The sequence below is a fragment of the Rhodamnia argentea genome, chromosome 9 (genome assembly GCF_020921035.1).
Source record: "Rhodamnia argentea isolate NSW1041297 chromosome 9, ASM2092103v1, whole genome shotgun sequence".
Taxonomy (NCBI): Eukaryota; Viridiplantae; Streptophyta; class Magnoliopsida; order Myrtales; family Myrtaceae; genus Rhodamnia; species Rhodamnia argentea.
This window is the reverse complement of record NC_063158.1, coordinates 5,401,369-5,417,723: the sequence shown is the minus strand read 5'-3', so window position 1 is coordinate 5,417,723 and position 16,355 is coordinate 5,401,369. Positions and strand designations below refer to the sequence as shown.

The following is a 16,355-nucleotide window of genomic DNA, read 5'->3' as shown; positions in this document are numbered from 1 at the left end:
GCCGTGTGAAATCCGACATGGATAACTCACCGTAGCTGCTCCTCGTAAGTAGACGAGCCTCATCATGCCTGCTCCATGTTTAGAAGCGGGCAGCACAAAAGAAATTGCAAAGGAGACTTTAACCTCTCCATCAGAGAGGAGCACAAATTTGATCTCATGTTACTCCCATGGTCACCGTCTTTTGCCATGAGTTTTTGGACAGTCTTCCCTGGTCAGGAGAGAGATGGAAGCTTCCGGGTTCCAATACAGGGCCGAGATTTTGATCTAAAACGGTCTCGGGACAGAGAGTATTGCCTGGGTTCTTCACTGCGACAGCGACCGAAATGGTGTTGGAATGAAAATATAATCTGGAAGAGGGGAAAGGACCAAGTGAAACGCACAAATCCGAGGATTCATTTTCTCTGTCGCTGGTTATGAATGCGCAAGAAAAATTCTCCGATGGGGCATGGGAAGCTGAAGAGGTCGCGTATTGCACGGGCCTGGACTGACAAAAAGGTTAAATGGGTGGACTCGGGCTTTATTTTTTTTTTTTTTTTTTTTTTCCTTCAAAACCAGAATGGGACAAGCAGTCTTGTCACCGTGAACGTTAAAACAAAAAAAGAACGAACAGACACGAGAGACCCTCTTTGTCGCCGAAGGACGATTGGACAGCGAGCCCCACACGGTGCAACGTTCCGGAGGAGCATCAATCATGAAGCAATCGATTGCCCGAATCATTATTATATCTTGCTACTCTTTCGCCCTTCGACACATTTTCCACTGCCTCCTCCGATGAGCTGAAAAGTGGGAATGTAGTTAGTCCCTTTCGCTGCACCCAAGAGTTGATTTTAACCGTAGTTACTTCAGACTTCAGCCGGGCCCCCTGCGGACCTTCTTTTCCTCTTCTTTCCATGCAAATAGAAATAATTTTGGGGAGAGGATTTCACAGGGAACGCCCAACCGCGGCGTCCCACTCCCCAGTCCTCAGCACTCAGCAGTCGCTTTCTCACAACAGAGGCTCCCTCGGACCTCGACAAATCCGACGGGCCACATTGCTCGTTGTGGTCCACATCGACGCAACGAGATTCGGACGCGTGTGAGGAAAGTGGGCCCAGGTTTGAATTGAATGATATTGTGCCATGATGCGTGAACAATTTTGTTTTTGATATTCCCAAATCGACAAGTGGTCGAGAGAGGTCTTACAGCCTATGCCTATATAGCTCCAAATGGCTTGATTTATTTATTTATCACACGAGTCTATTTCACTAGGGCCCTAGCCAGTGAATAAACGTTCTTGATAATCTACCACGTGGAAATCTGATTGTTTAGACATTTATAAAATGCACCCACAAGTCCATGAAATCGATCAAATCCGAACTCTTGGGAACCCATGCAAGTGACTTCGACTGAAATCAACTTGCGATTAATGAGATTTAAATGAACGAGTTTCATTCTTGAGCCGGAGATCTTCCATCACAACCGACTGCGCCACTTCCTGAGGTTATATATGTAAACACAAAATGGGTGTGGCTTAATTGGATTCTTTACTTACGACTATTGGTGGCCCTTCCTGCGGATGGCTTGTTGAGAAATTGGTCTTAACTGTGGTGCGTTGTGAGGTAAATGTACATTTCGTCGAACTTTTAATACTAGTAATAACGGTGGAAATTTCGCCTCTTGCGATTCAATATTGGCCCCAATCTTTCGAAATATGATTTCTTGAGAGACCGTAAAATTGACCTGTCCATGTACTTGTAACTCTTTTTATTTTCCCAAGTTTGTTATCGGCGACAAGTGATGCACTTGATACAACAAAGGGCTACTTATCTTGACTATGAGTAGTGGTGGCTACAACACTACAAGGGTCAACACGCACAACGCCTAGTATCCATTATTTACGGCTACGACTACTGGGATATCTATTCTCATTCGCTCTCCTAGCTTTCGTCTCTTAGTGTCAGTGTCGGCCCAAGAGAGTGCTTTCACCGTTGGTGTTCCTTCCGGTCCTTATGCATTTCACCGCTCTCTCGAAAATTTCCTTTGACCTTATCGCACTCCAGCTTGGTAGTTTCCACTGCCTGTCCAAGGTTGAGCCCCGGGATTTGACAGGGACTTACAAAGCTACCTGTAGACGCTTTATGCCCAATCATTCCGGATAACGCGTGCATCCTCTCTATTACAGTGGTTGTTGGCACAACTCATAAGCTTTATATCCTATCTCAAAACAAGTTGATAGGATCCCCTTTTTAATATCTCTATGCCCTCCCGCATGGCAACATGGAGGCAAAAAAGGGAAAGAGGGGGATGGAGTTTCTCTCGCTTTTGACATAGCAGGTTGACATAGTGGGCCCCGATGGGAGACCCGCACGTTCAACGGTAGAGCGCTCTCTTGATAATTACATCGTTTTGCCCGGACTGTGAGGACTCTTAGCCACAAGGATAGTTTAATGCGGTCATTAGCATCAAATAAAAAGACATGTCATTAACACATTTTGCACTTCGAATAGGAATCCATTTTCCGAAAGATCCTAGCTTTCGTGCTTTGATGGGCCTCCGAGATTCTTTCGATGACCTATGTTGTGTGGAATAGATTTCTATATAATCTGATCAATTGCGTAAAGCCCACGATAGCAAAGGAATGCATGCGCATAGGGGGTGAGGGATCTCGAGAACGGCTCCCGAACTATGATACATTTACCAAATCAAAGTTGTAAGGTAAATCTGTCGTCAGAAGGTTTTGAGCAAATGTCAAGATGTGGAACACTTCCAAGCATTAGATTGCGTTTAGGTATTAGTCGAAACGACAAATGGGTCTCCAAATAATCGGGCTTCTCTGCTCTTAAAAAGGAATATTAACACTCCTCATGCTTATATAGAAAGAGAATGTTACAATGTCGTTGTAAAAAAATTACACAATCAATCCTCAATTTATCGTATGAATCTCAATGCGGTCCTAAACTGTTTCAATATGGTCAATTTAGTCCTAAATATTTACGCGTAATTCCAATGTTATCCTTCCAACTAATTTTCAAATTACCGACGTGGCGATCTAATCATCGTCGGCTGTCCCATGTGCTGGCCCCGCCACGTCAACAATTTCCCACGAAAATTAGCCGGAAGGACTAGCACTAGTTTGGAATTACGTACAAATGTTTAGAAATTAAATTGGCAAAACCGAAAAGTTTGGAATTGAATTGGCATTGTATGATAGGTTTAGGATCGATTAGTTAGTTTTCCCATGTCTTAGCAGCGGACATATTACGCAAGCCCTTTTCCTTATTCTGGATGAAACACATGATTATAAGAACATAGCGTTATTAGCAACGAATTTTTTTTTGTTAATTACATGTGTTGAAGCTGGAGGTTTTTAAATTGTTCAGCTTTCAGCAAGTGAAGCAATTGCTGAAAAGCGAAAAGGAGTAGAATCTTATAAGGATAGGATTATTTACTATGGAGATCGGCCTCTGAATATTTATACTTAATTAGGCCGTTTAAGCTTAGGCTTGTCCGACCAATAAAAAAAAAAGGAGCTTAAGCTTGGAGCTTAATTTAATCTCTAGCTTTAGTTTAAGAGACAGAGCATGGGCTTGGGTTTTCTTCACCAATAAGGCTTTGGTGCTTTAAAACGAGGAAAGGATCATATTCATCCTCCCGGATGTGGTTTCAGAAAATACCGACATTGTAGAACTTGTGCATCAACGTTATACAGATAATTAGCAATCGTTGAAAACAGTTTTCACCATACGATTCCAATGTTCTAGAAAACTTAGCATCCCTACCATTAGATCATCGTATTCATCTTGACAATAGCGGATTTGGCAAACCATTGGATGGACATGCGTTGTTCGGCCGCCGTAGGACTTTTATAATTTGAGCATGTATTTCATTAGTAGTTTGGGCTTGTGCCCATGAATAGCTACTGTTATATATAATTTTTTTCTCTTGTAATTGAAGTTGAAAATAAAGAGGCAAGGGATACTAATTATAATGGAATCATTTGCTCGATAAGGCCCTAGTTTAAAGGTGAATCGGGATAAATCTTGTGTCTCGATTTCTCTTTCTCGTATTTACACTTTACTTCGTTGTGTTTGTGTACCTAATCCTAACAAGCAAGACGTGTAGTCCATCAGTTGAGTGTGTGAAGATCCTTTGTCTTCCTCGCTAACTTAAACATCGAAGAGTCAATCATCTCTTGGCAAGAGCTTCAGCAAACTTCCCGAGATCAGATTGCATATCAATACAATTATGACCATTTTTGGTGTCTTTGTACGGTGACAGTGTTAAGGAAGCTAAACTTAGGGGCACACCGCTCGGTGGGCAAGCCGCAGCTGTTGGAGAATGAGATTTACGATGTATGCTCACCACTAATAACGATGCAAAATTGGTTTGATTGGCGGCCGTTGATTCTGTTTTGATGCTGGGGCGGATCAATTTCTATGGATGAGAGTATGCTTATCATCACAGTTTGTGCTTTGTCGTGCTACTTTGCTATTTGGAATTTGATTTGTTTTGCTCATCTTGTATATCATCTTGAGGGGAAAATTAGCAAAAAAGTCCTAAGCCTGTTGCAATTGTACTAATTCAGTCATAAACATTTTTATGTTTTGTCAATTGAGTCTTTGCGGCCAATTTCGGTTGGAAATTGTTGACGAGTCATGCCGCCTAGCCTACACGACATAGCCGGGTCTGACGTGGGTAAATTTTAGTAATATTTTTTTTCTTTTCTCTTTTCTTTACTTTTTTTCCCATTGGCTTAGGATCGGTGATGGTCGATGGCCGGCCCTAGCTAGGTCCGGATGAGGGCCGTGACGCCCTTGCCTAGGGCCAGCAAGGGCCATGGCGCCTTCGCTAGATCTAGGTGAGGTAACATAATCCCTCGCCCATGTCGGCCCTAAGTCTACGCAAAAAAAAAAAAATAATAATAAAGAAATAAAAAAGAAAATAAATAATAAATAATCATAAAAATTCTTAAATTTATTCACGTCAACACCGGCCATGCCTCGTAGGATAGCCGGTGTCCACATCAACGATTTTCGCCTAAAAAATTAGCCGAATTGGCTAAATTGGCATAAGTATAAAATGTTTAGGACTGAATTGGTAAACAACAAAAAAAAGGTTTAGTACTGAATTGACACAATTACAATAGGTTTATGATTTTTTTTGTTCCCTCATCATGAGATATTGATTTACATTTACTTTCGAACGAGAAAAAAAAAAAAGGCAGAGCTCATTCAAACTTCTTTTTTTTCCCTCATGGGAGAAAGATCTTGTTCAACCTACTCTATGCTAATAACCGAGGGGTCAGAAGAATAACATATGTCTATACTTGCATTATGTCGATGCAACATTAGCATTGCATTTATTAAATACGATAACAACTATTCAAGCAATAGTCCTATGTAGCCACGCTATCGCTATCACCACCCACCTAACCCTACGTATCAAGATGAAGCTAGTAGTGGACCCCACCATTTATTTATGGACATGATAAACATGTGATGTACTAATTTAACACTTACATCATAGATTGAATACGATGTCCTACTAAACATTCCTTATTTTCGTATATGCGGTCTCAAAATTAGGAACCTGTCTAGATTATTAGTAGGAATTAGTACACGATTAGTTATTGACCAAAGAAAATGCACAGTCTCGAAAGTTATGTTGAGTTATGCTCGGTTCAATTAATCTCGTTGTGATTGAGTCTACAACTGGCTTCGATCTCGTCAAAAGCAAGTCATCCGAACACGATGTACAAGATTTTTTTAATTGAGATTTGGGAAATTGACAAAAATAAATAGTTCAACATGCCGGCGCAATCAAATCTATGGGTTGGAGCTTCATCGTGCTCCACCACCATCGGCCATAACCACGGTCATCAAGCAGCCAGCCTCGCCAACCACGACGACGCCCCTTACTGACCCCCCCTCCCCCTCCCCCTCCCCCCCTCTCTCTCTCTCTCCTCGATCGCAATCTAAGGTTGCCTGAGATGGCAACCTTCTCCCCACGAGCACAATGAAAGAGAGAGAATGGTCTTTTTAGCTTGAATTCACGTGAAACGAAAGGGCATTTCGGTCCATTCGGGTAACCGGACATGTCCAATGCGACTTGCCTTCGAAAGGGTACATGTTCGACACAAAACGAGCGCGAAACCTAACACCTGTTGGAGTGGAAATTTAAGACAGGCGTTCGGTCGTGGCCTCGATTTAATCCTGCCGGACCCTCATGTCTCGTCAAGCTCGGGATGACAGCGACGAGCAAAATGTCTTCATTAAATCCATTTGCTGGCTGCTTCCACGAATACGGTCATAGCTCGTGGCCGGTTCCTGCGCGTCCCTTTGAAGCGATGGTGTGGGGGCAAACGCCTTTTATTTATTTTTTTTCCCCAGTGATTGTCACGTTTGTAGGTGAGCGTGTTCAATTGCTCTTGGACGCATCCTTCTTCTCTCTCTCTCTCTCTACCACATTATTGTCTTGAAAGAAACCGATCTTGGACTTCACGATCGACGAGGTACGATGGTGTCTTCTGATCTGATCAAGGGCCTCAAAGATCTTTAATGGAGTTTCAAGACTTGGGGACGACCTCATCCTCCAGTCCTTTTCTCGTGGATGGTAACTCTCTCAACCAGAAGAGCATTCACGTACCATGTATTCAATCTTTTCATTCGCAGCGTGTGCCTCGTGGAAGTTAGGATCGCGAACTAGTGTTTCAAAACCGGGTCAAGGCAATAAAATGGTTCGTGCAAAAAAAAAAAGGGTCAGCGGACATTCGACATGTGTAATTCGACCGAGTGCATCGCGACAGTCCGATGCTACAGTGGATATGTCTCGAGTACGTTGCAGTCGCGGCCTAAGAGCTTATCAAGATTGATCTACACCGTTGGTTGATCTACACAGTTGGCGTATGTTGAGTAATTAGACTTACCACCCTCATTTAGTGTATAAAGTTTTGAAATAAGTGTGAGTACACATATGTAGCATGAAATAGAACCGGATGCAAAGGTAGATTGAGCTGGAAGTGTGGTGGTCAAAGTCAAACCCCCACATCCCCAAATCTCACTTAGAGTTGTCCCCCTCTAAACGGAGAAGAGAGGGTAGTAATGATGACAGCAATTATTGCCAAAGCTGCCAATTCCAAATAGCCCCATGCATCAGAAAGTTCTACTGAAACGTGGCCCAAGAAAGTTATTTGTTTAGATAAACCAAACTTATTTTGCTAACAATGTGCTAAGCACGAGCGAAATGATGGACAGATTTTCAGTGACAGAAGCACAAAGTTGTTCTTCGAGTACTCGTTCTTTCTTCCGGGTCTAAATTAAGCCGATTTACGGAGTCCACGGATCACGCAATCAGACGACAAGTGTGTGAGTTCGTGTTATTTACAAATATAACTTGTTTTTATCAACCCTACATAAGGTTATAAACTAAGATCACGTGTGAATTCTCTCCCGGTGCCTATCTTTTATTCATATTCACAGAAAGATGTATCAAACCATGGTGGGCGAATTGTTCCCCGGATTGGTTCACTATGAATCGAGCGATACTGGACACGTCGGCGCCACGTTGATCGAATGGCTTCGATCCACAGTGGAAAAAAGTTTAGCCTGGAAAGTTTTTCCAAGTATGCGTGACAATGGTCTGTGGGAACTTACTACAATTACCACAAAGGATCTTTCTATGCTCATCATTATTGATGGTCACATATATGTACATTATTTATATATGTTAGTGGGGGACAAACTAAACCAATTAGGTTTCATATCTACGTAGGAATATGATGCTGGTTTGATAGGGATGCTCACACAGGAGGGTTTCATACCAGATGAATCAGAAAGACATGACTTGCTTTTCCCATCGCTTCTTGCTTTTCTTCTGCTTTCTGTCAACGTTTGTCTCCTTCCCTTTCTTTTTCACCTCTCTTTTTCTCTCTCCTTTTCACTTTTCTTCTCTCCCCTTTCTTTTTCTCTCTGATTTTCTGAGCAGGCACCTGGTTCTCTACACAGGGGCAGTGCCCCTTAAGAGGTATAATGATTTCAAAATGAGTAGTGCACAGGAGAGGGAAGAAAAACCACAAAAGAAAGAAAGAAGCAATTAATGTGAAGATGATCTCCCCAATGTGAACTCCAGATTGGGCTTCATGTTATTTCTTGTCACTGAAAGATTTGATGAGCTCACGTCTGATATTCTCTCGTTGCTTGGGCACTTTGCATTACCCTCTTCCTGCAGGAGGAGAAAAGAGGCCACGAATTCATGAGCAGAAGGGAAGTGTGCGGAGGTAGGAATAAAAAGGACACTGTGCCTCAGGAATAAAAAGACTACTTATTGAGGAACAGCAGCAAAGGAGAATAAATTGCAGAGAGCATTTGAAATCCCGCAGACAAGTTCATGTGATTAAGCAACCTTGTTTGTCAGCCAAAAATGTAAAAAAGAAGAGAGAGAGAGAGTCAAAGGTGTCACCTTTAAAGATGAAGAGACCAATATATTACAAGAGAAAAGCAACTTCTTAGACAAAGAGGGCATTCAGGGAATGCAAGTGCCAAAATTTTGTACCTCAATGTGCGCTGCGCGATTTCCTATGAAATCATCTTCTGGTAACTTCCCTTGCTTCCAAGCTTCCCTGCTAGAAACCAACCAAACATGTTGAGACTGGGAGAGACTATGTCCAATCAGTGAAGGCCATGCAAGAGAAAAAGCAAGAACCACTGAGAGAACTGATCTTTCTTACGTGCTCCTCCACTTTTTACACGTTATTGTCTTGATTCAGAAAAGAAGAATTAAAGCTGAAACCCACCCATGTGAGATAAGACCAACTGCCAATTGCTAATTGCCAATCAAACAGCACCAAAGTTTTCTACAACTGGGTTCATATTTAGGGCATGGTTTTAGCTCCCAAATTTCCACCGATGGGTCCATCGAAATTGAAATCCTTTTTGACTACCAAGTGCGTGGGCCATCTATTAGTGCCCTTACACATGAGAGTGCCCACAAAATCCGAAAGAAAGAGATGTCTTCCTTATATCCTTTAGGCAGATCTTGTCAAGTGGGAATCATTTTTCTTGGAATGGTGGGAGAGTTGATGGTGTATCTTTCTCCATTTCCATGTCACATTCAAATGATGATGAGAAACATATCATTGTGCCATCATTGAAGTTCCTGTCTTCATGGTTTGCACATTGAAGCACATAGCAGTGATAAATGGGTTTTGTTCCTTTTTGTTTGCTGTTTGATTCCAAGTCCTAATTCTTGAATAAGAAATGTTCATTCTCTGCCATCCATCCAATGCAACTAATGCCTACTTAGAAGATAAGAAAATGGAACGATCGCATGCGGATGCTGTAAATAATCCTCTGAAACTCTGGTTGATCACCCTTATATACCAAAAGCATTTCGGTTTATTAAATGTAGCTCTCTTTAGATGGACTAAAGTGCTGGTCATGCATGAACCGAGGCCCCTAGCAGTGAGTAATTAAGGTATTAAGACCCCATTTGCCTAACGAGTATTCACCTTGGTGATTTGCTCCACTTTAGGGCATTGTAGTCCTTTTCTTGAATATTGGGTTCTCCTTGTTGGATTGATGTCTCAGGCCTTCTTGATTTGCCAATTTCAAACACCAAATCTTCCGAGGTATCTCCAGATGATGCATTATCAAGTACTTCAGAATTCCCTACGAAATGTCAAATTATTGATTCCTAGATGGCCCATTAACATTTCTAGTTCCACTAGAATCAAAAACCGATAAACAAAGAAACTTGTCAATACCTGATGAAGCAGCTGTTTTGTCGGTCGTCTTCACGGTTCTATACATCTGTCATCACAAATTACAGTTCATTATCGAAACGCAACACATTCCTCTTCGCAAAAATTTTAATGAGTACTACCTGAGTGCAGTAATCAGGTCTTATGTTCAATCAAACCAATGCAAATTCAGTATTCTTAGCTTTCTCTAAATAATCAGAAAGGGTTATATTCAGGCTATGAAAAATAAATGGTTAACACGTTTTATGGGAATATTAACTGGACCCATATTGGAAACAGAAAGTAGATAAAGCATGCACGAGTCCTCTACTCTTCAATACATGAGTGGAATCAACCATTGCAAGATTTCCAACTTCATGGGTGCTTAATCGAGCTAAATCAATGCAGTTGGCAAATTACTGTCCAAAAAAACAAAGGAAGAGCGAGAAGGTTATGGGCAAATTCAGCTGCGAAGTCGCAAGAGCCATCTGTATACTTTCTGCTTTTTGACCAGTGCAAAAGCCATATACGGTCACTGTAAGACTTGCAGAGTCATCTGTTCCACAAACCATATGATTTTGAAGCTCCAGTACGCACAGGACGTGTACTGGCTAACCATGGTTGAACCACTGCGGTTAGAACCATCCGAATGATGAAAAACATCATTAAGAAATGATGGTGTTCTGCAATCCATTGTGCTCTCTCTCAACCCCAAAAAAAAAATTGATGGCTATGGCTCACCCGGTTCTCGGGCTTCGTGCATGGATTTCGAGAGCACGTCTAGTTCCCACAATGTTTGCACAAAAACTACTTTATGATGTCGAAAAGTGAGAAAAAAATTCATTATACATACGACACGGTGGATTCGTTCGGACAAAACGGATGACAGCGGGCTCCAGAAACACCTTCACGAATTTCTCGGCTTTGTCCTACTGTTCTGTTCTCTCTCTCTCTCTCTCTCTTCGGAAGACTTAAATTCTTCCTTTCGTTTTCCTCCCGTGGTGGTTTCACTCTTCCACAGAAAGAAAGCTGTGCATGAGCTTGGAGGGCCATTAGATGTGGGTGGGAGGGGTGCGGCGGGGGGAAGGGTGGGGGGGAAAGAAGGGGCAACAAAAAAAGTTGCAGGGTATTGGAATTTGAGAAATGCATCGAACACCTCCCTCTGCAGTACATGACAATGTAGGGGCTGTAAATAACAAGTTTAGGAGCTACAACCAACCTTTCTGCGAACTGCAAACAAGTGCACGTCTCGAAAGAGCAAACGCATGAGTCAAAGCGAAGTGTAATATGTTGATTTTAACTCCCATAATGCGACAAAAGAAGAACATGAGGAGATAGAGAGAGAAAGAGAGGAGAGAAAAATTGGACAAAAACACTAGAGAGAAGTTAACTATTAAAGAAGGGGTGTTCTTATTACCTGCAAATGAGATTTCACATGCGCCAAGGTGAGATCTTTCACATCCATTAATTCAAGAACTGACTTTGGTGTTGCTCCTAAACCCCACAACAGAAAGGAAACCAAAAAATATGGAAACATGATGAGTACATATATATGGTGGCTTGTCTTTTTCGTGATGTCTCTGAAACTGTTGCTAGAGCAGCAAATTCCAACGGGAGCAGAAGCAATATGAGAAATTTGACATCACTCGAAAGGAGAGCTTGTTTTCATAAAGGAAATGAAACTAATGGTGTGCGTTGATTATCGGGGATTCTGAGTGTTCAGGGATGAGAAAGAATCGTCTTTGCTTTGTAGATTAACCCGAGAAGTGATGAACTTAGCTTTTCCTTTCAATTGAGAAAAATGATGCAGAGAGGATGAAAATTTTAACCTACTTTCATGGCCGCCTAACAGCTCAACGGCGTGGACGAACCGGGCATGGAGCGTGGTGGTCCACCGCATCCGAGGAGCCCTTGTGCCGCGCTTGGCCCCAGGGAATCTCGACACGAGCCTCGACCGCATCGAGCCGTGAGAGTGGAATCTATTAGGACTGGAACTGCTCATGGCAGTGTTATCAGCCAGGGAAGAGAGTGAAGAATTGGCAATAGCTTCAAGAGGCCGTTGTTGCTGTTGATGAGAAAATGGAAAAGAAGTGTTCTGGTACAGTGGGATTCCTCTGATGGGTCTCAATGTGCCGACCTCTTGGCCTAGCTGATGATGATGCAGATGCTGCTGATAAACATGTTTGTGCTTCTTTTCTTGAAAACGGTGGACGAGGTTGCTGCTGCCTCGTTTCTGGAGGAGAGGATAAGTGTCGGGTCCGGGCCCGGTGAACCGGGTGTTCGACGCCGGAGAGAATTCAGGGCGAGTGTCGGGTTTCAACGTGGCGGAGAGAGAGCTACTAGAGTCCAAGGCCTTCTTCCAGAAGCTCACGTTGGCTTCTTCTTGATCTGTTGATCTCCTCCATGTTGAGGTGGGTTTGCTGTTGGGGGGGCTTATTTGCAGGGATAAGTCAGGCTGTGCCGGGAAGAGCTCCATCTTCATGTGATCCAAACAAGCCCAAAGTCTCTCCCCTTTGGAATTATCTTCCTCTCTCTTCCTCTTCCTCTTTGTTGTTGTGGTGCTCTAGGATGAGAAAGACGCAAACTTGTGAGTATGGTTTTGAATTGTGAACGGGATGAAGATTTTGGGGGAGTCTAATTCCTTGAGGGAGTTGAAATGGGGGGGCGGGGCTGGTATTGATCAATTTGAGGAGCAGTTGCAGAGAGATTAGAGATGAGAGCGATTGAGAGGGAGAGAGGGAGAGAGAGGCAGAAAGAAGAGAAATGACAAGGTATGAAGTGAATGGTTGGATGATTTGTGTGAAGTATATGTTAGAAAATGACACTTGAAAAGCTAGAAGAGGGGGTGGGGAAAGAGAGAGAGAGAGAGGGTTTTTGTTGTGTGGACATGGGAGTATGTTCCTAAGGTATTTAAGAAAAGGATGAAAAGATTGAGGGGGGGAAAAAAAAAAGCTAAAACAAGTGACTTTTTTTTGGTTGCTTTTCACTACTCACTCTTTTGCTCTTGTTTTCTTTGGAGGGGAAAGGGGAATTCTCGGTGTAAAATACCTTCAGGCTACATTTATTTCGCGAAAGATAAATAATTTGAAAAATAATTCTTGAAAATGATCACTTATATCGGTTATCTAAAATGAATGATGAAAAAATATTTTCATCGTCTCGTCTCATGCCGAGCCTCGCAATTTTGTCCTTGCACCTTTTTAGAAGGTCACCAATCCTGAAATTGCTCTCAATTGAATATGCTTAACTTTGAAATTTTAAAGTTAAGTATTAGCGTTACATCAAAAGGTGCCACTGTGAGTTAATTTCAATTACCATATCCGGTGTATATTTTGGTTCATTCTTGCCCTCTTAACCATCTTGGAAGCCTGCCATGAGCCACTCCTTGTCCGGCCCTCTAGCCCTAGCGATCACTCCCCGCCCTTGTTGGACTCGGTTTTTACAGGCCCATCAAATTCCGCCTAGCTCGTCCCCGAACCACATATCTATTGGAAAGGGTGCCGCTCCGATACCATATTATGACACCTTATATTAACTCACTAAGGTATTATCCATTTTAGCCCGTCTCATATCGAGTTTGATGATTTTTTTCATTTGGCTTACAAGTGGGCACCTTCCTAAGAGATCACCCATCTAAGAATGCTCTCACCTAAGCACGCTTAACTTTGAAATTCCAAGCTAAGTATTGTCCTTACAATAAAAGGCACATTCGTAAGTTAATTTCAATTTTCACGTATCTATTCCAAAATCACTCTCCCCTTGTTCGATGCATAATTTGGTTCATTCGTGCCTCCTTCTCCATTCTAGAAGCCTCCGAGGAGCCGCTCTTTGTCCAAGCCCTTTAGCCCCCGTGATCGGTCTCGGCCCTCGTCGGACCGGGTCGTTACAATTTAAACATGAATTGTTGTTGGATAATGAAAAAATTTCTTTCGCTAATTATTTCAAAAGATACAAGCGATCATTTTTAGAAAAGTATTTTTCAAAGTATTCAGTGTCCACGAAAAAAAAAAACACCCTTAATGTTTGCATTTGTTCCTCAAGAGCTCCGACTTGCCTATGTGAAAAAAGCTCTTTAATTCTTTGGAAATGGAAGACCATGGATTGGTCCTCGTGTGTTTGATGACGACCAGATTAGGTACTGAAAATTAAACTTTTCAACACTTAATATATATCTTTGGACAAAAAAAAAAACACTTAGTATCATCAAGTATTATTTTATAGTCTCTAATTACACACGACTTAATTGATTATTTTAAGTCAAAAACCACTGCATGTGGTTAATAAGGAAGAGCACATTTAATTGGTTAAGTGATATAATATACAATCACAATTTTTAGAAATTATGTTGTCTAAACCTTTCAATAATGTTTGGCACAATTACCTAATCAATCATAAACCTATTGTATGGATGATAATTCAATTCTTTAACATTTCAATTTTGACAATTTAGTCCTAAACTTTGCCCAAAATTTCAATATAGTCCTTACAGTAAGTTTTTGCTTAAAATCGCTAACATGGTGGTTCGGTCACCGCTGGGCGTCCCACGTGGCGCACCGCCATATCAGCGATTTCCAATGAGAATCGATCATAAGGACTACATTGGAATTTCGCTCAAAAGTTTAAAACTAAATCGACATAAGTGAAAAATTTATGACTAAATTGGCATCCGAACGATAGATTTAAGACCGATTGGACAATTTCTCCAATAATTTTCGCTATTCCATGTTTCGAGAGAAACTTACAGGAATTATTGTACAATTTTCATCTGTTGTGAGACAATTTTTTGTTAATTTCATTTTCACTACTTGAGTATTTCAGTACTTAATAATCGATACCTTAATTTTCAGCACTTATTTTTCCAAATTCTATGGAACGAAATGGAATATTCCCCTCCAAGAAACATCGAAGGGTATAAAGTATTTATTGCCGGTAAATAATCGTCATATTTAGATTTTAACATAACTAGTGCCATGTCTATGACAATAGATCCCTAGTTCCATTCGGTGTTTCGACAAGCCCTGTCAAATATGAAGGCCGAGTTCGATGATAGCTAGCTTTTAAAATTCAATCCTCAGATTTACTATCTCTCCTACTCCTTTCTAGCTCTTTCTTCTTCTTCTTCTTTTTGTCGCCAATCCAATTTTTAGTCTATTTGATAGACAGAAAGATAAGCTCTTAAACTCTTAGTGTTGAATTTCAAGTACACTGATGTATTAAAAATTAGATTTTGAAATATCTTTACCACCGACGTTGCCATCACAATCGCCACCCAAGTATATGATCAACGTCGGGAAAAATACCAAAAAAAATCATAAACCTATTGCAATGGTACCAATTCAATCCTAAATAATTTTTTATATTGATACCAATTAAGTCCATCCGGCTAATTTTGGCCGGAAATCACCGACGTGAGCGTCGGCCATGCAGCGTTGGATGGCCGGCGCTAACGTGAACATTTTTAATAGTATTTTGAATTTTTTTTATAATTTTTTATTTTCTTTCTTTTTTCCATTCTTTTTTTTTTTCTTGAGGGCCAGCAAAGGCCACCGGCCGACCCTCACCGACCCTAGACAAGGGCCGGCCGGTGGCCCGTGCTTGCCCACAGCCATAAGGAAAAAATGAAGAACACAAAAGAAAGGAAAAATGAAAAAAAAAACTATGAAAATTTTAAAATATTATTGAAAAATGTCAACGTCAGCACCGGCAATGCCACGAAGGACGGTCGGCATCCACTTAAATGATTTTCAGCCAAAATTGACCCGATTGACTCAGTTGGTACCAATGTAAAAAGGGTTTACAATTGAATTGATCCAATTAAAAATTTTAAGATTGAATTGGTACAAATACAATAGGTTTAACACTTTTTTGGTACTTTTTCCGATCACCGCCGAAGGTTGCCATCACCATCGGCCGCAATCACCACCATCTCCGCCACCGCAACTGTGTGCAGCACCATGGCCGCCGCTGCCTTCCTTCACCGTCGCTTCATTTGCCAAGCACCAGAACCACTTCACCATTACCTCAACCACCATTGCCATCGCTACCGATACCGATGCCACAATCGCCAGTTTCACCATGCTATCACAAATCCACAGTCAGTTCTGATCATAATCCTGCAAGCCAATTCTATATCTATCATGTTTCAACCATGCATTGGAAATATTAGCTAGGTAGGTGCCTATTAACATGAGTGATTCAGCGAACTTGTACACAAATTAACCAATCAAGTTGAATAGCTAAATGTTATCAAATGTGTGTTTCTTTTTCCCTCGCCCCTTGTTGGACTTCGAAGCTTCAATATCATCCTCCCAAAATACACGAAATTGTACCTTTCTAGTTGATTTTTGGTGGTCGACTTTGATTGGGAAAAATTTCACACTAAACTCGTGAAGTCATATTTCATAAAGGCGCCTAACCCTGTCCAATTTGCGGGTTATTACCATGGTTATAACATTACAAACATATATACGCACTCATGTGAATGATGTCCACAACTTGTAACTCATCAATCAGAAGAGTGATTAGAGGAAGTTTCCCCCAGATTACATGATAAGATAGCCCTTTCATCAATTTGATAGATTCAGCAAATATGTTCCAACTAGGTCTCTTTGCAATTTTGCATATTACATTGGAATGAACC

General features: G+C 41.5%; 1 protein-coding gene across 3 annotated transcripts; it reads right to left on the bottom strand.

Annotated features, from left to right (window-relative positions):
- Positions 1-7,651: 7,651 nt before the first annotated feature.
- LOC115736933 (probable transcription factor KAN2) lies at positions 7,652-12,552 on the bottom strand. 3 transcript variants are annotated; one of them, XM_048285886.1, is made up of 6 exons: positions 11,549-12,552; positions 11,133-11,209; positions 9,740-9,785; positions 9,485-9,644; positions 8,530-8,635; positions 7,652-8,199 (listed from the first exon to the last, which is right to left on the bottom strand). In XM_048285886.1, the coding sequence occupies exons 1-6, from the start codon at positions 12,195-12,197 to the stop codon at positions 8,071-8,073; spliced, it is 1,167 nt and encodes a 388-aa protein (XP_048141843.1). In that variant the 5' UTR covers positions 12,198-12,552; the 3' UTR covers positions 7,652-8,070. The 3 variants fall into 3 exon arrangements, with proteins under 3 accessions (XP_048141843.1, XP_030524699.1, XP_030524700.1); XM_030668839.2 differs by having other exon boundaries at positions 8,530-8,599; XM_030668840.2 differs by having other exon boundaries at positions 8,530-8,596; positions 11,549-12,551.
- Between the last annotated feature and the right edge of the window lie 3,803 nt (positions 12,553-16,355).

What these genes read in the sequence shown, in the direction of transcription:
- LOC115736933 (XM_048285886.1), bottom strand. Translation starts at nt 12,197, where the DNA reads ATGAAGATGGAGCTCTTCCCGGCACAGCCTGACTTATCCCTGCAAATA. An exon ending in AAGTGGAGCAAATCACCAAG is followed by an intron (nt 8,636 to 9,484) that starts GTGAATACTCGT and finishes GATTGGACATAG; the next exon opens with TCTCTCCCAGTCTCAACATG. An exon ending in ATCGCGCAGCGCACATTGAG is followed by an intron (nt 8,200 to 8,529) that starts GTACAAAATTTT and finishes CTCCTCCTGCAG; the next exon opens with GAAGAGGGTAATGCAAAGTG.